Genomic DNA, 25,290 nt, shown 5'->3' on the forward strand with positions numbered 1-25,290 from the left:
TGCTAGATGTCCTAGCAAAGTTAAAAAGAACAAAAAATATTAAGTATAAATAATTTACTTATCAATTCTTTTCTTGTATCAAGAGAATAAAACACAGAAGGCTCCAGAAATTATGCTGTGACTCTGAGGATACAAATATATGGGAAGGAGGTTTAAGCTATTGAGGTGGGTAGGAATTCTAAACATTTAAGAATAAGTACTTTTCAATATCTTTTGAACACAATGTTTTCCCTTTTCCTTTTGATATATTATATTAATATGTTTTCTAAAGAGACAATGAAATGTGAGTACTAAAGTCATACTGCCTTGAATTAAATCTTGTCTTCACTACTTTCTGTAAATACTATAAAAACTAAACAAAATATTTTTTCTCTTCAGGATTTTATGACCTGTCTTTATATATGAGCAGAAATAAAACTATAAATAACAAGATGCAAATACTGTTTAAATATATACATGTATTTTTAGAAATAAAGACTGTAAAGTATATACTTTAATCTCTTCATTGTTTGGCTATCTGACACCAGACAGACACAATCAGTAGTTTTCTTCTTATGGCTATCCTCAAAAATCTCAGTCATACCAACTAATCCCGTAGTTTCAGCTACTAATGCTATACCTTCAATCCCCAAATCTATCCATCAACATTTGCCTCCAGCTGTCTATGGCAAGACCTGAATTTTTATAAGTGAAGAACACAGTGAGTGTCACGAGAACATCAAAGCCTTTCTTTCCTAAATCAGAGTCAGCACTCTCGCCCTGGGGAGCTGTCACCCCAGGGTGACAGATACAGATACAGAATTACAGAAATTGGGTCTTTAAGATTCCTCCTGCAGTTGCTTCCCTATTCCTCTTAGATATCTCTTCTTAAAAATCTAACACAATATCTTAAAAATTAACTAGCTCTCCTCGTTATTTTAGTACTCACCTGTTTCCTATTTTGTCATTCATTGCACTATTTCTCAGAAAGGGCATTACAGACATTGTGAGAGGGATCTTTATTTTGCAAACACAGATGCTTAGATTTGGAGGGCATTCAGTCTGTCTTCACATACAAGAATTTATGTTAGATAGTAGAGGGTTGGCACCTGCCTATCTTCCCATTTCAGCATCCCCAGTATGTAGCTTTACTGCCTGTCACATAGAAATAATTCAAAGTTTGTTACTAATTGAATAAATGTGCTGATGATCGGCACCTACTTCTGATCAGACTACATAACAAACTATTGGAATCCTGTTCATGAATTGTTCTTTCCATCTACATACAGTCCAAATTCCTCTAACACAGAGATCTTGCCTTTCTCACCAACTTGATAACTCCGGTGTCTGTTGAAATTAGTCAGACGTCGGTATTGTAAAGTTTTAAAGGGGAAAACTGGAAATACAAGATTTAAGAGTGTTGCACTGCTGGGAAGACAGAAGAATACGAACACTAAAGCGGGGTGAAGATTCCAGTTTCTTGATCTCAACAGTCCAGTTTTTTCCAAGAACAGGTTGCCTTAGCAACAACGTGGAACGCGGCTCTAGCCTCGTCTATCTCCCGCGCCTCGCCACGCCTACTCTGTGCTCTTACTTCCGCCCCAACCTGCCAGCTGGGACCTAGAGTCCTGCCGTTTCTACCCACATTTATATTGCCTGACTGAAATTACGACAGAATATAACCGCAGTTAGAAATACTTTCTTTCATCCTATACATGCTTTAGTCTCAGGGCTTAAAATGTAAAATCAGTTGCTCTTTGTGGGTTGGAGGCGCCTATTGGCACGAACGAGAGGAACCTATTTTCAGGCACTGCCTTAGACGACAGCAACTTTGGAGGCCCCCAGATTGCTGAGGGAGACGTGGACCTGAGCGGGGCGGTACGTTCCCGGGCTGAGCAGAGGAAGTGGGAGTCCACGGGGAATTGGTTGGGGTCTCCTCTCGGAGCGGCCTCACCATGTAAGTGTTTGCTGACCCTGATCCCAAACCCTGGTCCCGCTGCACGACTTTAACTCTCTCCCGCTCTCCTCCTCAGGTCGAAGGTTTCTTTTAAGATCACGCTGACGTCGGACCCGCGGCTGCCTTACAAAGTGTGAGTAGCCTGGCGGCCGTGGGCCTTGGCGGACTGGGGGCGGGGGGTGGGGGCCAGGCTGGCCTTCAGATCCTCTTACGCCCAAGCAGGCTGTATCCCGTCCCTTTCGTCCCTCCTTCGCTCTTCCTGAAACCTCCCCCATCCCGCCCGAGCCTGAAAGGAGACATCCAGCGCCTGCCCCGCTGAGTGTCCACTTCCGTCGGTGCGAAGGAGCAGGGGCGTGTGACCGGAACGTTGCTGCTGATAGGCGACCCGTCCTCGGGACTCCATGGGTGGGTTTTGGAGCTGGAGGACGTGTAGACGGCTCTGATGAATTGCTGTGTTCCTTAAAGGAGTCCTGATTGCAAAGGCCTTTTGCCGCTTTGACCAGCTGTTACAGGAAGTAGGGAAGACAACCCAGTTGAGAGTCTAATAGTTACTTGAACGTTTATCACTGTCCGGCTTCTGATCCCTGTGTGGGGGACTCAACAGTCGGGCGTCACAAAGTAATGAGCCTCAAATCATACACTTCGTATGTTGGGATTTAATAAAGTGTGATTAGCAGATACGGGAAATGCAGACATAGGCCAGTTACTCCACGGGAGCCCCTTTTTTCTCCTTTAGCAGTTGAATGATGGTTTAGCACAGGCTTAACTACGTAGTCATCCGGAATTTTCTTAGGTAAACATGATTGAGGTTATTGCATCTGGAAGTCGCATAAAATGCAGCAAAAGACAAGACGTGAGTAGGATTTTAGGCATAATTAATACAACTAATACTGAGACCTCCTTAACCATACTGTTAACAGTTGTCATCGGCCTCAGTGACTTAACTCTGTGACCCCTGCAACGCCTACCCTGAAGCTTTTTTTTTTCCCCCCACATGAATATTTTTCACCTTATCTCACATATTCACAGTTACAGGCTAAAACCTTAAGGTCTTCTTCAGTAACTGCTCCAGCTAAGGTGTCATTTTTAAGTAGGCTCTTGTGAATGACTACATTGTCTTCTTGTATCTAATGTGCTCTAATATTTCTTCCGTAAAAAAATGTTTCTTTTAATTCATTGATCAGACTGCTTTTTACATCTGCCACTACCCTCTTCCCCCGCTTTACCCAATTCTTTTTCTAACTCTCACAGAGTCCATGGTGCACTCTGTCTAGTGGTCCACTGACCTCATCTCTGGTGTCCTCCTCTCCTCAGTGTGTTTTGCTTGGTGAAACACCAACTCTGAACACGCAGCTGCTGTGATCTCTGTACATAGCTGAATGTCTTTAGAGAAAATTACACAGTTAGGCTGATGGATTTTGTGTAAAATTCATAACTATGCTCAGTAGTACCTAACGCTCTGCTATAGTTCCCAAGTTTGCTTATTTTTCTTTTCATTCTCTAAGAGGATTAAAAAAAAAAAAGTCTTCATACTTCCTACAGTGCTTTTCCCTTTCTCTGAAACTATGAGAGGAAAATTTGTCTTTCCATCATCACATATGTGAAGCTACTGCTATGTCTATAAACCCATAATTTCTGTCCACCATCCCGTTAGAAAGGATAACCTGACTTTATTCCTATGAAAAGCCAGTTGTACCACTTGGGCTCTAGGTATCATCTATTTTAGTCTTCTCAAGATTAAAGTAGATGGAGTCCAGAGATCCCTGTCTCCTCATCATCTTTGATTTCTCCCTTTATACTGGGTTATTCTCATCACCATATAAATATCTAAGAAAAAAGTAAGATGGAGGGAGAAAGGACAGAGCAGGGCAGCAGTAGTATCTGTAAGAGTGCCTGGAACCTTGTACCAGTTCAGTTAATATTGGTGACTGAATAAATATGATAGGCACCTACTGTTTGTTGTTTATGTAGTATGTGTGTATGTATAATCTGTGTATGGGTTTGTGTGTATATAAAATAGGTGTAATGTGTGCATGTATGTAAGATTAATATGCTGTGTATCCTATTCACAGTAATTGGTAACTAGTACTTGAGTACTGTTAAATGCAATTTTTTAAAAGTTGTGGGAGAATACACTTTGACTTTTTAGTATCACTTTTCACTTGCCAAGCCAGTGAATGTGTGCTTTGATTTAAAAAAAAAAAAAAAAAGTCCCTTGAGTTTCTAACATTACTAATAGTTGAATTCTAAAAAAGATGTTAACAGTTCCAGATTTATTCTGGGGGATGTCAGAGTTTTTATTGTTTGTTTTGTCTTTTGTTTTTTGATAAATTCACTCTTAGTAGTACCATTAGGTTATAGAAATGTTAAATCAAATGAATATATGGGATGAATTAAATATACCTGTGACTCACGCTTCTTCTACTGGAAGTCATTATAATGTGTTGTGGTAGCTAGTGATTTTTATATTCAGTAATCTATAACTAATGGAAGAAATGGGACACATCCCTAAGGTATTACAGGATAATTTATTAAAATGTTAAAGCACAATACGGTGGTGACAAGCATTCAAAGAGAAATGTTAGATTACCAGCCATTTCTCTGCTTTAAAGATAATCTGTTTTACAGTCTTGAATCATTTTTATTTATTTCACATTAGGAATTTTTTTTTATATTTTTTTAACCTCTTTATGTGTTTTTAAGTGTTATCTTGGGGTATAATGTCAATTCTGTTTTCAGTTTTTAAATTGGAAAATTCATACAGATTGACCTTTTATCAGTAATCTTTCATATACTTGACACTGTACAAGTTAATAACAAAATCACACATTACATCTCCAAAATGTTATTTCAGATTGTTTTAAGCCCTTTTTTCTAATGATGATATAAAGGTAGAAAGTCACTTCACATTTTATCATAGTAAACATACTCATTTTCATAATTTAATCTACTATTTCAGACTTCAATATTAAAATCTAGAAACACTAGAAGGTTCCTGAAGAGGTTAAGCTAGACTCTACAATGAAAATGGTGACTTTGATGCATCAGGTGAAGAGGTATTTGGACTGGAGATGGTAAAGTGGACTGACAGCTAAGGAGAGATTTGACTTTTTGAAATCCATTTCTGGAAACAAGCAGCAGCCTATATACTAGACCTCTCTGTATCAAAATATATTAAGTCTCACCTATATAGTTTAATTTTTAGGTGGAACTGTAGACATCATCTCAATTATGAAATTAATTGCTCTTTTTTTTTTTTGTCATTTTAAAGTTAATGAACAGAGTGTGCAGTCAAAGTAGACAATCTTCAGCCTCAAATAGCCAGCTCTACTACATTAGCCAAAATAAGGAACGAGGGGCTTTAAGAATAATCAGTTTTTTAAAAAATTCTTTTTCATTCTTCTTGCAGACTTAGTGTTCCTGAAAGTACACCTTTCACAGCAGTCTTAAAGTTTGCAGCAGAAGAAGTAAGTACAGAAATTAGAACAACCTGTGTGGAATATAGTTTAGCAGTATCTTATTCAAAAGTCTGGGGGCACCTGGATGGCATAGTCGGTTAAGTGTCTGACTCAGTTTCAGCTCAGTTTGGTCTTAGGGTCTTGTGATTGTGCCCCCGGTATGCTTGAGTTTCTCTTTTCTTCTCCCACCTGCTCTTTCTCTCAAATACATCTTTAAAAAAAAAAAAAAAAAAAGGTCTAAATTTTGCATGTACTTTGACCCACCACATCCATGTGAATTCATTACTAGGTTCATGCTATCAAAGAGTTAAGCCCTACTTACCAACGTAAGTAAAAGTTAAGATTTATAGAAGTAGGATGAATGAGTTAAACAAATCTCTATTTAATGCAACAATTAAAAATTATAAGGAAAAGTTACATGGGAAGGTTTGAGGATATGGGAATTTTTTTAACCAGCAACATCATTTTACAGTGTAATCTAAACCTGTTTTTACTCATTTTGATTAAATAATTAAAAATTTTTTAATGTCTTTATCATATTTTTCAAGTTTTCTGTTTGAGCCTGTCAACTGCATAGTCTTTTAAAACATTCTTAGGTTTTTGGTTCTAAAAAAAAGATTTTTTTTTTTTTTCATCCAGAGTTACCAGATGCATCCATAAAACAACTCTTTGGGCATAACACTACAAGAGTAGCTTGGTCTGGTGGAAATAGCACAAAAATGTGATTTGAGAGACTTAACTGCGTCATTAATTATCTGTATGACATGGACAAGCCTCTTAATTTCTCTTTTCTTCAAATTTCATATCCTGTAAAATTGGAGTAATTAATATCCATCTTTCCTGTCTGATTAAATGATTTTGAGGAAAAATATAATTGCCTTTATGGTATTTTGTGAAGTTGAAAGTGCTGTACAAATCTAGAGTAACTCAAATCCAAATGCCAAATGTTTTGATTCAGAATCTTCAAAAAAGTTTATAGTCACAGAATAATAATTTTAGTACCTAAATAAACTAGCTTAATCCATAATCCTATCCTGAATTTAAGCTATTAATGGAAAATCAGTCAACCCATCAGTATTTACAGAGAGATATTGTCCAGGACCACTAACATCATTTATCATTCCTTCAGAATTAAACTGAAAAGTGGTAGTACTTGTTTTATAGTCAGTGTTTATCTTTTTCACCCATGTAGAATAACTAAAAAGAAAAAAAAAGAATAACTAAAAAGAGCTAGGAAACAGCATTAGCATTACTTTCTGCTGCACAGATCACCTGTAGGAAACTTTCCTGGCCCTGGGGGAATAGGAGAGATCCCACAAATTACAATTTAAAAAGTAGGTCAATTTGAGTTATCATTAATTTTTTATTATTATATTTTGTAGTTATATATGTTTTTTGTAAGGCAAAGGCATTGTGATCTTGGTCTTCTAGTAAAAGTATAAAAAATAACAGACCTGCAATAGAAAATAAATTTACAAATTTCACATTACTGTGTATATTTATTGAGGTTTTAGTATAGCTTATAACTTACAATTTGTGGGTACTATACATTTAGAAAGGTTATGACTTTGAGGCAGCAATGAGAGGGCCTTTCATAAGATGAGACATAGGCTCTTACAGTGAAGACAAGTGTTGACAAACTGAACCTGTGGATTTAAATTCCTAATAAAATATTTTTTAAAAAGTAAGAAAATTCCCCAATAGGACTAAGAATTAGTTTAAGTAAGTGTAAGTAGTGAGTTGTCAAAAACCCGAGAATAGCCTTTTAACATTCTAAATTAAAAGATTAGGGGGGTCTGAGAAAGGAAAGAAATGAACATTTAGGAGCATGAAATACTTTGCATCCAGAAGAAAACTTGTCGGTAGTGTAGCATGAACATAATAGTTGCTGAATTTTACATCACTAGTGATGCTTCCCCAGATGTCTCCTTAACTGTTGCTTCTACATTCTGGAAAAGGGAAAAATTATGTCAGCAGTTGCTTATTTTTAATGTTTATACATACGCTGCCACTATATATGGCTGTGACTACAAATGCATAGCTTATCCTAAAATGGACATAATCAAAAAATAAGATACCCAGTAGGGTACCTAGAAACTTTGTAATGCTCAAGTTTTAGAAATCTGAGGTGTCCTATAATTAATTTGGGTATTTGTTCGAAGTTTTATTAAGTATTACAATCTCTATAAATAATTCTTGAAGTATTTTAATGTTCAAGCATATTTTGAAGTTACTTTAGGTTAGGTTTATTTACGTTTTTTTAATTCCTTAAAAGGACATTTACAAATAAAAATGTACCATCTGGACAGTAAAATTATGTGTTTATTAGGTACATAATCCAGTAACATGTTATGTTCTTGTGCATAAATTTTTATTTTAAAACCTAATTTTTTAATTTATAAATTAAAATAAACTTTTTAAAAAAGTTTAAAGTTTATTAAAATAAACTTCAGTTGTTTTTCCTAACTATGTATATGTGACCATTATAAATACCTGGAGCAGCATTTCCCTGAGTACTTTTCCAAGACCACTGGAACCACTGAAACAACAAAAACCATGAAAAACTAGAATCTGTGGCCGAAAGAGTATGGGAAATACTTCATTCACCAAATCCTTCTTGACATTAAATAAACTGTATTAGCTGCAACAAATTTATTTGATCATAAAACTCAACTGTAGTATCTATAAAACTAGTCTCTAGCGTAGAAGTACTTAATAAAGATTTGTTAGGTAAATGAATGAACTTACGAGTTAGAAGAATGAATGAACTTATGAGTACATGAACACATTTTGACAACTGCTGGTCTCTAAGGAATTAAGAGACTTCTCCCTTTAGCTACCAATAAGTTCTGTACCACATTTTATTGATTCAGAAAACGCATCTTTTTTCACCTCTGGAAGTAGATTAATGAAGTCTTACTCTCACTATTAGCCATTTAGCAGTCACATAATTGTCTAGTGGACATCATCTGCACCTACTTGACCTTAGTTGTTATTTCCTGGTGGCACAATTAGACTATTGCAATCCTGTGAAATCTAAGTCAGCAATACATTCATAGGAGAATTTGAGGAAGGAATGTGAGCTTTGGTTCATCTTCCATTAAACACAAGAGAGCATTTGTTTGACCTTAGTGTTTCTATAGAGAAATTTTAGGAATGTTCTAAGCCATTGTTTTATTTTCAGTTACATAAGAGAGTTATATATGATAAAACTAACATGCCCAAGTCTGAAAGAATATATTTATTGATAGTGTTTTAACTTTTTTGTAATGTTTTATGTCCTAGATGCAGGGAAATGCAGTATTTAGAAAAAGATACTGTTCGTTAAGTATAAGCCAGTTGTGGTATTTTCTTTGTTGACATTGTCCTAAAAGATAAATCACATTTAGGATTATAGAGTTGATTTTATGTATCCCATCCTTGCTAACCATCTTTTATAGTTTATGTATATAAATATATATTTTTACATAAATGTTTATAAAGATAAAAAATAATTTTTTTCCTTTTTCTTCTTTTTAGTTTAAAGTTCCTGCAGCAACAAGTGCAATTATTACCAATGGTAAGAATTCATTTTAAAACTATTACTTCAGAGCTAGAGAAATTATTTAAAAAGCAAATTAATTAAAATTGACTTAAATACAAAAACGCCAAAATTTATATCAACACTTTGGCCTTTTTGTAAACACTAAGTCAAGGTTATTGTCCATAATGAGCTCTCTTCAATTCTTTATGCTTCTGGTATAGTATAGCACTTCACAGTATCTGTGTCCTTACCAATTCATGCCAAATTATTAGTAAAAATTACCTTTCCCTTTATTTAACAAGGTGCATTGTTTTTTAATAAGTTGTAGGTACTTTTTGAATATAGGAAGTTAAATGGCAGAGTACCTTTGCTATAGCATTTTATTGCTTTTCTGCAGTAAACTATTTCTTATAAGCTTGAAATAATAAGGATTTTATTCAATTAGATCTACAGTTTAAATTCTGAATATCTTAGAATACAGGTAATAATTGTGATGGTTTATATATGACAGAATTTCTCATTCTGAAACATTCCGTATGCTGTCAAATTGAGGTGTTTCTATACCTGAAAAGAAAGCCAGTCTACTTTCTGGAAAGTTTTAGGTTTACAAATGAGCTGTTAAGAAAATGCTTTGTAAACTTTCATCAGATGTCACTGCAACTTGAATTAAATGACTTTGTGGGCTCTCCTGGCCTTAAGATTTTATGCCTCGGGAGCAATATGTAAATGATTAAGGACATACCTGAGGTACTTTTGACTGTATTTTTCACTGGATGTTGTGTGATAGAATATACTGTCTTCTGTGGAATTTATCAGGATCATGGCATCGACAGCTGTTCTTGTCCAATCTAGCAGTGTGTGTAAGTGGGTAATAGTAATGGATTTCAATAGGTAACTTAGCTGAAAGATTTGTCATTCCTGTTTTTAGATTTAAATTGTTTGGCTTGTGCCTATATATCCCCTAGCAGCAAATCTCTTATTACTGTTAAACCATTTTAGCTTTAGAAATAAACAACTTAGATAATTTTATGACTTAATTTCTAGATGGAATAGGAATAAATCCTGCCCAGACTGCTGGTGAGTATTTGTCTGAAACTCAGAAGGTGTGGGTGGGGCTGTGCATGTCATTTGATACTGAACATGTGGATCATTCTGATTCAACTAGATGGGATTTTTACATGAGAAGTGCTTAAAAGTTTGCATTATTGTCCATAGTATGCATTCAGTATGTGCTAGCTGTTAACCGTTCTTTTTAAAAAGTACAGTCAGTTAATATTTCAGGAGGCTTAGCCCTGAGAGCTTTCAGAGCTTCAAACTTAGTATTACACAGTGCTTGCTGTATGTTGATGTTCTGATAAGCAGGCAAAATAAAAGTAATCCTAAACTTCTTGATAGGTAATTTTGTATTTTTTAGATGCACCTTTTTTTGGCTTATAATCTAATTACAGTGTTTTTATAATTAAGCATACTTTAATGTGATCTCAATTTGAGCAGTAGTTACGTTTAAATCATTCTAAAGTACTTCCATATTATAACAAAATTATATTGTCCTCATAAGGCCTTGGAATTGAAATTTAGCCATCTAGAAAATAAAGAGTGATTTAAAATTGTAGTTTGTTTTTTTTTTTACTTAAATCAGTAGTTTTAAGTATATAATCCTTTTTATTAAGAAGATTATTGAAAATCATGAAGCATTTTATTGTAGAGATATCTTTAAAATTGGGTTTAAAGGTTTTATTTCTTCTTACTGTAGAAATGTTCAGTAGTTTATATTAATTCGAGTTACTGCTTATTGTAACATGCTGCCTGTTGTATTACCCTTAAAAGTTGAATTGTGCATATCATGGGCCATGAAGAAAATCTCAGCAAGCAATTGAGCAAAGAGAGGTCAGATCAGGTTGCTAAACTTTGTCATTTGTGGTAATTTAGATTTACTATTCTTTCTGTCCTTAGATATTTTATTGTATATTGAATTAGCAAGTATTGATGATTAAATTACATTGCTGTTTGCTGAGTGTATGTGTTAGCATTTTTGTGGCTAGTGATATTTAACATTTTCAGAAATTTGGTTGGGTTATGAAGATGTGAGAGGAATGGGAACAAGCCTTAAAGCATGGAGTTAGTCTGAAGCTATTTGAGCTTCTGTACCTATTTAGTTTATACTTTTTTGTATATATTATGATTATTGTTGGAATGTTAATATAACTTGTCATTTTTTAAATATATAACTTTGTATTTTGTTTGTTTGTGTAGGAAATGTTTTCCTAAAGCATGGTTCAGAACTGCGGATTATTCCTAGAGATCGTGTTGGAAGTTGTTAATATCTGCTACTTGGAACATAGGATGACCTTTCCAAATAAATATTGGTATTGTTGTAAAACTGAAGTCAGGCATTTAAAACATGATGAAAACACCAGTAGCTGATGAAATAATGAAGGGTGACTCTGTCCCTTCTTGTTATTCACACGCGTCCTGTGAAGAGGGACTGCTATGTGTAGAGGGTACCATCTCCACAGAAGACCATAGTCTGTCATCGCTACCTCACAACACATACAGATAGTTAATTCGGGCTAAGTGGATTATCCAGCTGTGTTTTGTAAGTGGTGGATACTTCTGATAACTCTTTCTGAGAACATTTGGAAAATTAAAGTTTACTGAATCTTCCTATTTGCGTTAAAAATTTAAATGGACTGCGGGTCATACATGGCAGTTTGCTTGATGGCGTCTGACTTGTGCACTTAAAAATAGTTGATTCTTAATTGTATGTTCATGATAAAGGATATAGACATAACAATACGTAACTATCTTTTTGTCATTTAGGTTTTTTTAAGTTTCAAACTATATCAGAGACCCCAAAATTGAATTTTTTGATCTAGCCCTTATGTGTAAAATTGATGTCCCACACCAAAGAGTTTTAACTATGATCTTGCAGAATCCAGTACTTGGTAAGAATTCAGAATAAAGTAGAACCGTTCTTTGCTGAGTTGTGTATTCTTTATCAGTCTCTGAATACAACCTTTAAAACAACCTCAAGAAACCCTTGTGTTATTGAGGCTAGTATTTCTAAATAACATTCAGGAAAAGGGTATTGGAAAGATCTGGAATTCATAACAGAGCTCTAGGAAATGCTGATTGAAAGTGCTGATTATTATACTGATTAAAGACCCAGCATTTAAGGAGGTGTTAAGTTTAGCCACTGAAGTGATTAAGAAGTGAGGAAGTAGGGAAACCCCAATGACCAGTTTTCTGGTAAGGAGGAAAGAAACAGAAGACACAATGAAGGGGAACAGAAAGCTGTAGGAGAGCATCACAGAACAAGCCAACTGGATCGGCAGAAGTGCAGTGTGTGTTGTGGAGAACTGAAGGGGAAAAGAAAATATATGACATTTCAGAAGGAGCAGAAGGCAATTAGAGAAAGCAAAGTGTAGGCTTTGTCAACACACAGACTTCAGAATTCCCCTTATGATAATCTAAAGAATGATATGCATAAGGGAAGAGTTTATTTACCCTTACAGAGGAAATCAATATCTATGCAGATCTTGAAAAGATGAAAGGAAGGCTCATAGTGATTCAGATCCAGTGGTTGGCCTGCTGTATCCTGGATGGTGAGCTCCCTGGAGGCAGGCTTTGTGTCTGTCGTGCTCTTTCTAGACCTGGAAGTGTAATGGGCTTTCAATAAGTACATGCTGACTTATTCATGAATAAAGTATCTCTTAAGACCAATTTTTATCTAAGTGTGTTTCAATTATATTCCCTGTCATAGGCCCTACTAGGTTCATTGGGAAAAAAAATGTGTAAGGAGATGTAACCGGGTCAGCATCTCAAGGGTGACATTGGTAGTTAAGTTTAGGAAATCAACCAGTTGTTGTCATATATATTTGACAAGTGAACATAAGATTCTAAATCGTGAAGGTAGAAAAGTATGCTTCTAAAATTTGGGGAAGTTTTTATTTTTCTAAACAAAACTGATGCTCAAAGACCCCAGGTTTTTTACATCATTAAGCCTCAGTTAACCAAAAATTTATGAATACCCATTCTGTTAATTTTTAAATTTAGACTTCCTTCATCCTGTTTCCACAACGAAATCTGCCTGCTGTGTTATGTAAATTTGGTGTCCTGTGCCATAAAGTGATTTGTTTAATATTTTTCTTCTTTGGTTTTGAAAGTTTTGTTGTAGTAAATTAAACACATTTAAATTAAACGCATTTTCCTAAAGAACTGGACATTTTGTTATTAAATAAATGTGATCTGTAAGTTCTTTGTGCAGAATATTTTGAAGTAATCATATTTTGTTTAAATACATTATTGGTACATAATATCATATGAAAATACATTTGTCATACTGTAAACTGTATTGTCTACTCTTATTTCATTATTAAATCTGATCAGCATACCTTTTGAGCTGGTGTATCACAAATGTTGCCAAAAAAGGTGGGGGGGGGTGCAAAGATGATGAATCCCATAGGTCATAGAAATGAATATATACTTCCAAATGCCAGTCCTTCAGGAATAAAAAAGAGAGATCATAGTAATTGGGTAGGCCAGTAGGTTCCAAACCTTCTAGAGATCCTTAAAAATAAGGATCTCTAGAAACCACCCATAAAGTTTTGAATCCTTAAATCTGGTATGTCACAGAACAATCTCTGTTTATAAAAAGCATTCCTGGTGATTCCTCTTGTGCAGCTCTGTTTGAAAATGATAAGGCCAACCTTTTCACTTTGTAGATGAACAAAAATAAGTCCAAGGTGTCAGGTGTCAAACTGACTATGATATGTTCTAGAACCTTGGAAGTGTACATCCCACTTCTTGGTTCTCTAGTAGCTGACTAAGTGCAGAGGTACTAGGTAACAGTTTCTCTCACTGGTAGTAAAACCTCATTTTAAAGTGTTGCAAGTACAGTCGTTTTCGTGGATATTTTATTTCTTAAAACTAGTTATTTGAAAGAAAAGTTAATGGCAAGAAAATTCAGTCCCCCTTTAAGGACCCTTTTCCCCACATTAAGATATTAAAAATATCTACTGTCTTTTACCCAAGGCATTGAAATATTTTTGAACCTGGAAGTATTAAAATAACTTTAATGGAGCAATTCTAAATTGATTGTTAAGTGTTCCCAAGGCCCTTTACAAAGTGGTAGATTTTTTACACAGGTAAATGTGTGCATGTGTGTGTGTGTCTATATACATATGTATATTTACATACTATACAGTTTGTGGTTACATATGTATGTACACATGTATGTGTTTTACATATGTAATTTACCCAAATGTATTGAACTCATCTACTATGTGTCAAATACTTAGATATGCTCCCTCATTCTTCCCAACAATTCCAAATTATTAACCCCATTTTACAGAAGAAGAAAGGTTTAAGTAGGTTGAGATTTGAATTTGATCCCTTTTGTGACTTTGGAACTCTTTCCATCAGACAAGGAGAATTTTTTTAGTATCTTTTTTTTTTCCTCCACAGTATACCATATCTGTATCTGTATTGAATTATAAATTTAAAAATATAAAAGAAAATGTCTAGGACTTCAATTCTTATATCAGAGGACCTAATATGTGTGTAATAATCATGAATGGCATTACTTTTCAATACATGGTATAAATTTGATGGTGTAAATATGTTAAAATTTAAGTAAGTAAAGTCATTAAAAGTCAGTCGAAGATCATTAGGATTCTGGTGCTACTAGGTTGGCACAGTGGGAACAGGACTGTGGCGCCATCACCTATAATTTTATGTATCATGCAGAGGCAGCTACAAGATTGGTAACCTGCTCTTCCAACAAGACTGTTGCCCATAAGCCCCCCCCAATACAGAAGTTTTGTAACTACTCTCTGACAATACTAGAGATAGATAAATAATTATTTTAATCAGGCTATATAATTAAACCATCATTGGAAATAAACATTCTCAAAAGGTTTAGCCTAACTAATATATTAGCTACAACCTCCAAATCGCCTACACCAGGTATTTGGAACTCATTAGAATTTTTTTCCTTTCTTTCGCCCTAGCAAACCCATCACAAGATTTTATTGATTCCATTTACAAAATCTATCTCAAGATTACTATAGTTAAAGCCCTCATCCTCTCCTAAATGCTATTAGAAAAGCTTCTAATCGCTCTGTACCCTTCTTCACACTTGCTGTAATGCGGGTTTTGACATGGAAATACGATCGTGTAGTTCCACTAGTCCAAATCCTACTGAATCTCCAATCTCCATATGATGTCTGCATGGACTGCTCTATGTTCAGAGTCCTCTGTTACCATGACTGATTTGCACTGCAGCTACACTGAACTACAAATATTTAGTATCTCCATTGTACTGTGTTCTCACACCTCCATGCTCCTTTTCTCCAGAGGTCTTCCTGAAAAACCTAGGACTGATTTTTCAAGTTTAAAAGGTATGGAGCCTTTCCTCATTCCTCCCAAGCAGAGCTAGGTGTTTAACTCTCCAAGCAACCATTGTATTTCGGATGTTCCCCCATTGTAGCAATTGTTAAATACAGAGTTACCAAATTTGTCTCTGATTTAAAGTATAAATTTTATAAAAGTACAAGATTGTGACTGAAACAGGATCTCCAGATTACCTTGCCTGTAATAGATAATAAGTACTTTATGATCAAAAGACTACATAAATGAATAAAAACTTTGAAAATTGCAACAATTTGTGATTCATGCCTTATAACTTATTTTGCTAAAATATTTGGTTAATGAATATATTCCTCACCATTTCTTGTAGCAGAGAATTTACTCTTGACTCAGAAATGAATTAATACCTCCTTTAAAAGTGAAAAGGATTCTCCCATTTTTTAACAAATATATATTAATTATTAACTGTATCATGGGAATTAAATATATATTTAACAAATATATATTAATTATTAACTGTATCATCTCCAGCATTTACCAATTCCGGAGATGAAATATAATCAAGACTTCCTTATCTTTGGTTCCCAAACATTTCAGAAGCAGCAAAATCTATTAAAGATATAATTGTGTGGAAATGAAGATGTTTATCAAGGCCTTTTTTAGTGTGCTGGGCACAGTGCTAGGCATTTCACTAGCAGGATCTCATCTAATCCTTAATCTCTGTACCAAATACTGGTGTTATTCTTTTTTTCTTTACTGTTAAGAAAGCCAAGATTTATGCTATTGTGTCCAAAGTTAGAATGAGATTGGCTCCTAGGGCTGCATTGTTATAGTCCACCCTGCAAATTATTACATGTTTGCTATCATTTTCCTAGAATTATATTGGAATATTTTTTCCAAAAAGAAAAAGGATACTTCATGGGTTGCTTTTGGACATTCCTTTGATCTCACGTGGCTTGAAAAATTTAGCATTCAATAATCTGTATGGACACAGACTCTTTTTCAGTGTATATGTATATATGTATATATAGATACACACACACAACAAAGAATTTTGAACATTCGAGAAGTAGGTTTGTGGCTCTATAATCTGCTTTGCTATACAGAGGGTGTTGTGGTAATTTTGTCTTTGGATGCAGAACAGCGGCCAAGGTTGGCAGACAAATTCAGAGAGCCAGTTTTTGGCATAAATCTCTGATTTTCTGGCAAAACTCGTTAGCAATGTAAAAACTGTTATTGAGAGCATATTGTGATGATACATCATGTCAATATTTGTTTGGCTGTGTAACACTGTGGATTTAATAAATTAATTCTTAAATGTACAATTTACAACTGATGAGCTGTTTTAGAAATAAACTGTATGTGGTATGTGTTGTCAGTGCCACAAACATTTTGATGTCTCAAGGACTTGACTCTGATTTTCTAGATAAATGTATGGGTGGATTACGACTTGCTGAATTAGCCTTCAGAGTGCAAATTACGCAGGAATTAATAAGTAAATGAATGAGTCACAGAGGTCTTAATCCTTTGTGACCTCTGCCATAGATCCATTATTATCTGCTAGACTGTTTTACTCAGCATTCTCGGTTTAAGCATAGAGTTAGAAAATGCCTAAAAAAAATTGTTGAATTAGTGAATCATTTTTTCTTTACTTATTTTCTTGGTATGTGAGAGAAGTATACATGGCACTTTGAGCCTAAAACCTAAATTATAAAGAAAAAATTACTATTCTTCCTTTTAAAAAGTACATACGGACAACTAATAATATTTCTTGAGTTTCTAATATGTATTAGGCACTAGGTTTTATGTTTTACATTCTTATTTAATCCTTTTTGTAGTCTATGAGGTCAATAATATCTTTTCACCATACTTTGGATTACTAAGAAGCTGGATCTTTCAACAAGATTTGGTACTTTCCCCAAGGTTCTACAACTACTAACCAATAAGGTGTCAAGCCTCACATGTGCAGGCTCAAGACATACACTCCTAGCCACCGCACTGCACAGCTTCTTGGGGGGAGGAGGTGCTGGGGCCTTAGCCTAGTTCAAACCCTGGAAAGCTGGTGCCTCCCTCTGGCCCCTTTCTGCCTCTCTTTCCAGCTTCTTCCTCATTCTCCTGTCCTCTCCAACCCAACCCCCTGCAATGTACCTTGAAGTCTGTGAGAAAGGAGGGTGACATGAATATAGTTGCCTCTATATTTCTTCATGTTGCTTCATAGCTATCTACTTGAAAATTTTTCATCTCTTTTTTTCAGTCATTCATTTACCGAGGATGAGAACATGAATTAGACCAGCTCACTCCCCTTTGGAATTAAAATCCATCCTCCTGAGGCTTGGAGAGCAGGCTGTGTGGGCAGCAGTTTCTAGAACTTTAGCCGTCTTTTGTAGGTCTCATTGGATGTTTTCATCCATTGTGTAAAGCCTGACAAACCCCCATTACAGCTTTGGACTAAAAACTTTAGCCTCCACCAGATTATTTAAATGGCTTTTAGTAAAGAGTAGAGGATCCCGGAGGCCAAGATCAATAGACTTGAGGATAGGTAAGAAACTATGTGAAGTAAAAAAAAAAAAGGTAAGGCTAGGAAGCAAAGTAGTAACCAGAGAAGGACAAACATAGGCAAAATGTAGAATTCAGGAATGAAGATGGAATTAGAAATTCTAAACTGGAAGACTCGTCCACTATCAGAAATCTCATGGGTAATAGAAAGGTCAAGGCATGGTAGGTATTTTGGGGTGTGAAGTGACAAGAGCAGTGGGTAAATTCATGTAGGTGTGTCTCAAGGGTGTTTTGAAATTCGAAATTGAATTCGACACAACTGCTGTTCCAGCCAAGAAGCAGGAGGAAATCTGAAGTCAAGAATCTGATCTGTTTGGTCCCTGCTGGTGATAAGCAAAGAACCATGCTGGGCAGATGCTTAAATAAGTTACTATAATATAGTGTAGGATAGATACAGACGATGTACATAATTAGGCTTTTTAGAAACTTCACTGAAAGTAAGCTGTAAGAATAATGATATCCTCAAATTAGTAGTTTCAACTGAAATTGTTCTTTAATATCTAGAGCAACCAAATTAGTATCAGTAAAACGATATGATGTCTAAAGTAAGAAATACCAATTTTTAAAGTGTAAGCCTATATATTAGTTTGCCATTAAAAAAATACTAGAAACTGAGTGGCTTATGCAATAAAAATTCACTATTTCACAAACAATTCTAGAGCCTAGAACTCTGAAATCAAGGTGTTTGCAGGGTTCTGATGGCTCTGAAGGATAGATCCATTCCAGGCCTAATGGCACGCTGCTCCATGTCTCTTTGCATCCTCTTCTCTCTGTCTTTATCTGTCTCTTTGTTCTAATTTTTGCTTTTTTAAGGGTACCAGCATAATGAATTAGGACTAACACAAATGACCTCATCTTAACTAAACTAATTATATCTTCAATGACCCAATTTCCAAACAAAATCCCCTTCTAGGGGACTAGAGGTTAGGATTCCAACAGATCTTTTTATTTTGTTTTGTTTGTTTGCAGGTAGTTGAAAAAGGACACAATTCAGCCTATGATAGCCCACCTCATGCTACTGGAAATGCTTCCCAGATAAGCCTATACGTGAAATTCATGAATTACAAAATGTGCCCTGGCCCCCAAGCAATCCTTGCATGAGTGAATACAATTCACAGATGCAATCAGAAATTTATGAATAAAGCTCCATAATTTAAATGTTTTTACAGATTGGATTTACTTGTTTGACAGAGAGAGACGGAATACAAGCAGAGGGAGTGGGAGAGGGAGAAGTAGGCTTCCCACTGAGCACGAAGCCTGACAAGGGTTTGATCTCAGCTCCTGAGCGGAATCGGGGATCATGGGATCATGACCTGAGCCGAAGGCAGATGCCCAACCGACTGAGCCACCCAGGCGCCCCAAAGCTCCATAATTTAAAAAGTCAATTGAATCCTTTGGAATAAGTGGAAGGGAAAGTGAAATGCATTGTTATCCCCAAATTTCACCTTAGTCTCTTCCAACAATCCACTTCCTATGCTGATACAGGACTACCGCAGCCAGTGATACTGAGTTTCTCTTTTCTTTAGGCCCTCGGCTAGACACACAGAGGCACAGCAATGCTCTAAAGGCCCACCCACAGTTGAAGGAACAGAAGTCCTGGCCCATAATTCAGACACCTTCATGATTATTTCCCCAGTAGTCATCAGCTTGAGTTTTTGACAATGGCTGAGAGTTTGTATCTGTAAGATCTTTTAGCTTGGATATTTAACTGAATACAACCGTACCATTCAAACAAATGAAAAGTTTTTCTTTTCGGTAGTCAGACTACTTTTCATGATGCAACAAACTGTATCCATCATTCAGCTACCCATTTGGTACCCCAAAAAAGTGTGGGTATCCAAAGTATCCCCTATAAAAAAGTGTAAGCAGGGAGAAGCTTTTAACCAGGACACTTCATATTAAATGGGAAATGGAAGCGGCAGAGCCAATTATAGGTACATTTCCGCTCCTTGAAGAGACTTCAAAACAGAAGGTTCTTTAAAGAAAAAAAAATCTGCCACTAAAGACTTTCTTTTCAGTAAAATTGAAAATATATATATGATAGGCCATGTATGAAAAAGAACTTCCATCCTGCCTGCCAAAGTAATCATTTTCTTCCTCTTACCAAATTCCAGGCGCGGACTAATTGCCTCTCCGAGGTTCTTTGTTGGAGGCGTTCTAAATAAACCACTCTCGGCAGCTTTCTTCAGAGCAGCTCCCCCTAGGAAGCCGCCATTGAACCTCGAGACTATAATAATTTCAGATACTTGGAGCAAAATACAATCTTTCCTGATCTCTAAACTTGATAATTAGGTGTTACAGTGAAAAATAAAATGAAGTGGAAATTTACCCAGGTGCAAGTTATTCACCTGAAGTGATGGCAGAACGGGGTGGGGGGGGTGGGGAGGCTTCAGAAAGCAAACACACTTTTGGTGCACATCACAGGTTCCTGACACTGGACCTCTTTCTTCTTCATGACGATCCACTCATGTATTTATTTTATGGATGCTGAGAGGAATGGAATGGCTTCTAAGCCAAATAAATGGTAGAAGTGGGAACCAAACATGCTCCTTTGACTCCAAAACGTACACTCCTTCCACTCACTTCCAGCAACTAAGGCACAGGAAGAGAATGTGCAGAGCATGCCAATTTAACTTCTTAACCCATCATCAAGGTCCCTCACCTTTTGGTCCCTGGTGTCTTTATCAGAATTCTCTCTCTGCCACATCTCACCCTACAGCCTGATCCATAAATCCTTTATGTGCATTCTTATATCCATTCTTTCAGTCCTGCTTCTCTTGCCTGCAATGTCCCTATCTGTTCTTCTCTATCTGCAGGGTTCTTGACTAGGTGCAATGCCACACCTCGGAGATGTGCGGAAGCGTGTACAGCATTGAGGGCTCTTTCCCGATGGGAGCACTACAGGAAGCAAGCTCCCCAAAGCTTGAGCCGCTGAGCAGTCTGTGGAGCCATGCTGTATAGAGAGCTCCACACAGCACACACCTGCTCCAGACAACATCCCTAGAGCCCCACTGAGAGCACTGACCCTGAACCAGGCACATTCTAACAGCACCACTGACCGCATGCCATGTAGGATGTCCCACATGCTTGGACATCCTTGGGAATTCAGGAGGACTTCCTAGGTATTAGCCTTTGTGTTTAGTGCTAAGCAGTTTGAATGTAGTTATTATTTATCTTTTCATATTACATTTATTCTCTATGCTGCTTGAGGGAAGGCATGTGTTATATGTTTCTTTCATCACAATCACAATAGCATATATTTACATAGCCTACACAGCATGTTATTTGCCAGCCACTGTTTTAACTGTTTTAAGTGTTTTATGCACCCTCCTGAGAGCACTACAGAATGTAATTTTTTTCTTCATTCTATAGATAGAAAAACAGGAACAGAGAGATTGAGTAACCTGCACCAGTCACTCAGTTAACTAGTGTTGGGGCTTCCGATTCAAATCCAGAGATGTGGCCTCTAGAGTCTTATTCTCTTAACCACCAAATTTGATGGCCTTTTCTAAAAACAAACAAACAAACAAACAAACAAGCAAATAAACAAAACCTTGTCCTGAGCACCTGGTATAGCTCAAATACAAAAACTTTGGTCTTTAGAAAATATTGAAAATATTGAGTAACATACAAAAGATCCCAAGAGGGGAACTTAACCCAGCTCAGGGGCTAGGGAAGGCCTCCCAAAAGGATGAACTACACACATCTGGAGCGGCAAGTTCAAGGTAAGGAGCAATGGAAAATGAGGCTAAACAGCAGGCAGAGACAGATCGCAGAGGAACCCTATCAATTAGCTTAAACCTAGTCTTGCAGATAGGAGGTTTTAAGGAAGTCGTTACCTAGTCAAGTAAGAGTTTGGCCAATATTCCCTTAGCATCTGTGTGAAGATGATTTGAGGAGAGTAAGATTAGCAATAGTGAGGGCTGTCAGGGTCCTGAGGTAGTGCAGAGGAATAAAGGTGGTTGAGGACGATGGTAGGCATCCATTAAGGACATAGAACTGCCTGAACTCTCTCTGCTATGGCCTGATGTGATGTCCTCTCCACACTTTTCGCTCACCTTCTTTCAGCATCCATCTAGTACAACCCATACACCTATACAACCCACACACCTCTGCCTGGGTAAGTGGATTGTAGATCAAGACTGTATTCCTCAAACTCAAACAGAGAAGCAGCATCATGTGCTGAGATTAACACTAAGCCAGGGATCCTGGTGCTGGATTATTTGTGTCTCTTGACCTCTATGGATGTATTTCATTATCTCTGTGAATGGGGGTAGCTGTGAAAGGCCACAGAATGTCAGAGAGGAAGGTGTCCATAGCTTTTTCAGGGATAAATGTTGCTTATCTCCTGAACACTAAAGGTTATTTTATTTTAATCCTAGAATGTGTCCAAATGTCTTTTTCTTATTTTGGAAGAGACACTTCCATTTTATCATGTTGCCTAAAACAAAATTCATTATGATTACCTTTTAATCTGCAAACTAGCCAAGCTATGCCCTTGGTTCACATCTTTGGAAATTCCTCGGAAGTCAGTGGAATGTGGACTGATTAGCTGATGGCCCAAGCCTGGCCTGTGTTTCTGTGTGATTAGCATGGCAGGGGGCCAGAGGGAACTTGGAAAGCAAGGGGCTACATTTGCATGAACAGTGACACTGGAACAAATTTTAAAGGGGAAGCGTGGGGAAAATAATGGTTCTATTAGACCTTCACCTCAGCCTACCAACTATTCTTCTCTGTTAACAGTACAGAGAAAGATATCTGTAGAAAAAAAAAAGTATGTATGTACACACACATATATGTACATGCAGGGAGGGTGTGGGTGGGTGTGTTCTGTGTGTTTGCTGTGTCTGTGATGTCTGTGTAGCGTGTATATATGTCTATGTTCAGGGCAAAATGAAGATTGGAAGGGAATTCACTGATAACACAAGCTGGCCTCACATCCCCAGAGAAATCACACAGCGGGTTTATGTCTTAAGCCTTAACACGTTTTTCATAGTTAGCGGTTTATGCACCTGCGTCCCCATGCACGTTGCATGTGACTGCAGCCCAACCTCTGTGTGTTCTCACTCTGCACCCAGCATGGTCCCTGGCACACAGAAAGAGATCAAAATCTATTGAGTGGCTTGTGATCAAATCAACCACGTTGGTAATTAATATGGAGCAATTGCTTTTTCTTGTTTTTGTATGCTGCTCCAGGAATTTCTCTCAAGCAGGGAAAACAAAATTGTTTTTGGTATATATGGTGAAACAGTGTTTAATCCTAATATGTAAGGGTCTTTGCAACTCAATAAAGAAAAGAGCACTCACTGAGAAATAAAAATTCATTAAGAAAAGAAGTCAAATGACTTTTAAGTATATTTAAGCATTTTCAAACTCACTAGAAATCAGTGACGCAAAATAATACAGCAAGAGGCTATCTCGTCCATCAAAGTGTCAAAGATTAAAATTCAAAAGTGATACTCAGAGTTGATAAAGATGTAAAAAATAAACACACTTACACAGGGCTGGTGTAAATGGGAAGTGATTCAGTCTTTCTGACCAAAAATGCATTTAGTAGTAGTTTCTGACATAGTGAAAAATATTGGCTGATTTGATACTCAAGCAAGAAACTGAAGCAATAGGAACTGTGGAAGGAAGTAGAAGAAAAGAGACAAATGCTGGCATTTTTCTCTTGAGTGAATATGTAGAGGTAATATATTAAACATTTAGGATCTCCAAAATCTTAATATAGACTCAACAACCTTTATTCTTTTGGCATTGCATAGTTGATAACAGTAACTTTTAAAAACTAAAGTTAAACACACACACACAAAGGGAACATATGTTCTTTACAGAAAATTTAGGTGACATATAAATTTTAAAAAGTTTATTTTAAATCACCTAACCACTGCTAAAATTTGAACAGGTGTGTAATATTTGGTATATTATATATACAGTCTTGTACTCTATTTTTATTTAACTTAATATTTTATTGTAAATATTTTCCGATGGCATTACTATAGTTTATACATAATATACTTTTATACCTAAATCTCTACTGTTTAACATTGAAGATGTTTCCTTTTTGTTTTCTGTTGTTTTAGTGTGGAATGCTTCAGTGAATATCCTTGTACAGAAACCTTGCTTTGCATCACCAATGCAAATAAATTCCTGGAAGTGAAAATATGGGGTAAAAGGAGATATTTAAGAATTTTGAGGATGTTTACCAGTGGCCCTCCAGAAAGACTGAATCACTTCCCATTTACACCAGCCCTGTGTAAGTGTGTTTATTTTTTTACATCTTGCATCCATGCAGGCAAAGTAATAAGATCGCTTGGATTAGAAATGAAGATGACAAAGTACATAATCTTATTCTCAACATATTTTAAGTGTAGGCTCAACAGAATCTGTTAAGAAAAAGAGATGAATCAATGATGACTCCTATGTTAAATCTGAATTGTAGGGAAAGAAAAGGACTTTTAGGATTCAGCATTGATAGTCCAAATATCTCCCTGGAAAGAATGCTTACCTGGTCTTGCTATGACCTCAAACTTTTACATTATTAGTAAAATTGGTACTGGTTGAGATTTATCATTTGTGGTGAGTCTGATTGGACTACCTCTTCATGTTAGCACACTGAGTGTTATATTTTTCCATCCCTTACAGATAAAGAAATTAAGCAGCAGAAAGTTAAACAACCTGCTGTAAGTCTCACCACAAGTTAATCATGAGTCACGGTTTGCACCAAAGAACTCTGACATATTTTTCTTAGTGTTGAATGAAGAATTAACTTTCTATCTTTGACTTTTAAAATGGGCTCATACAGCCAAGAATATTACTTAGTACTTCAGACAGGAGACAACTGTGAGAACCACTAAGTCCGTGACTATGAAACGTTATCAGATACACATACATGTGTATTCATACATATACATATGAGGAACATACTTCTGCCCATAAAAATATTGGAAGTCTGAATTGTTTTGGCTATCTATTCTCTTTGTGTACTGCATTTCCAAATAAATTCACCCCAAGGAAGATGAGTTGTCTGATCTATGCAGTAATTTATAATAAAAGGAGAGAACATCTAATTTGCCTCAGCTTTTGAAATAAGACACATTTTTATTAAGTTGTGCTTGACAGAAGCAGTTAAAATTTGTCACTACTATGAATCTTTTCTTTCTCTTTCAGATTTTATTGACATATTGGGATGGATTTATCTTTTTACTAAAGGTTGATGGTCAGAGCGTTTATGGATTGTGGTTATTTGTACATTTCTTTACCTTGACTTTCCCTTATTTGGACATATCCTTATATATGTAAATAAAAATTAAATTAATTTTGTGAAGATTAGTCTTCATTCCAAACACTGATTTCTTCTTCATAATTTCATTGAATACAATTGATCCAAGGTGTCTGTACTTTCCTTATATTCTTGATTTGGGGCCAGACATGACACAAATATTTCC

The 25,290-nt window shown here is 36.1% G+C and overlaps 1 protein-coding gene across 1 annotated transcript; it reads left to right on the forward strand.

Moving 5' to 3' along the window:
* The first annotated feature begins 1,814 nt into the window (after positions 1-1,814).
* Positions 1,815-11,900, forward strand: UFM1 (ubiquitin fold modifier 1). The gene is made up of 6 exons (XM_004779527.3): positions 1,815-1,936; positions 2,013-2,069; positions 5,346-5,403; positions 8,914-8,953; positions 9,962-9,994; positions 11,171-11,900. Coding segments are annotated over exons 1-6 (258 nt in total). The 5' UTR covers positions 1,815-1,934; the 3' UTR covers positions 11,239-11,900.
* The last annotated feature ends 13,390 nt before the right edge of the window (positions 11,901-25,290 follow it).

Source organism: Mustela putorius, unplaced genomic scaffold (assembly GCF_011764305.1).
Source record: "Mustela putorius furo isolate JIRA1106 unplaced genomic scaffold, ASM1176430v1.1 tig00003942_pilon_pilon_pilon, whole genome shotgun sequence".
NCBI classification, from domain to species: domain Eukaryota; kingdom Metazoa; phylum Chordata; class Mammalia; order Carnivora; family Mustelidae; genus Mustela; species Mustela putorius.

Excerpts from the sequence above, each read along its gene's own strand:
- UFM1 (XM_004779527.3), top strand. Across the intron at positions 5,404-8,913 it reads TAAAGTTTGCAGCAGAAGAA|TTTAAAGTTCCTGCAGCAAC; the intron begins GTAAGTACAGAA and ends TCTTCTTTTTAG. Across the intron at positions 9,995-11,170 it reads AAATCCTGCCCAGACTGCTG|GAAATGTTTTCCTAAAGCAT; the intron begins GTGAGTATTTGT and ends TTGTTTGTGTAG.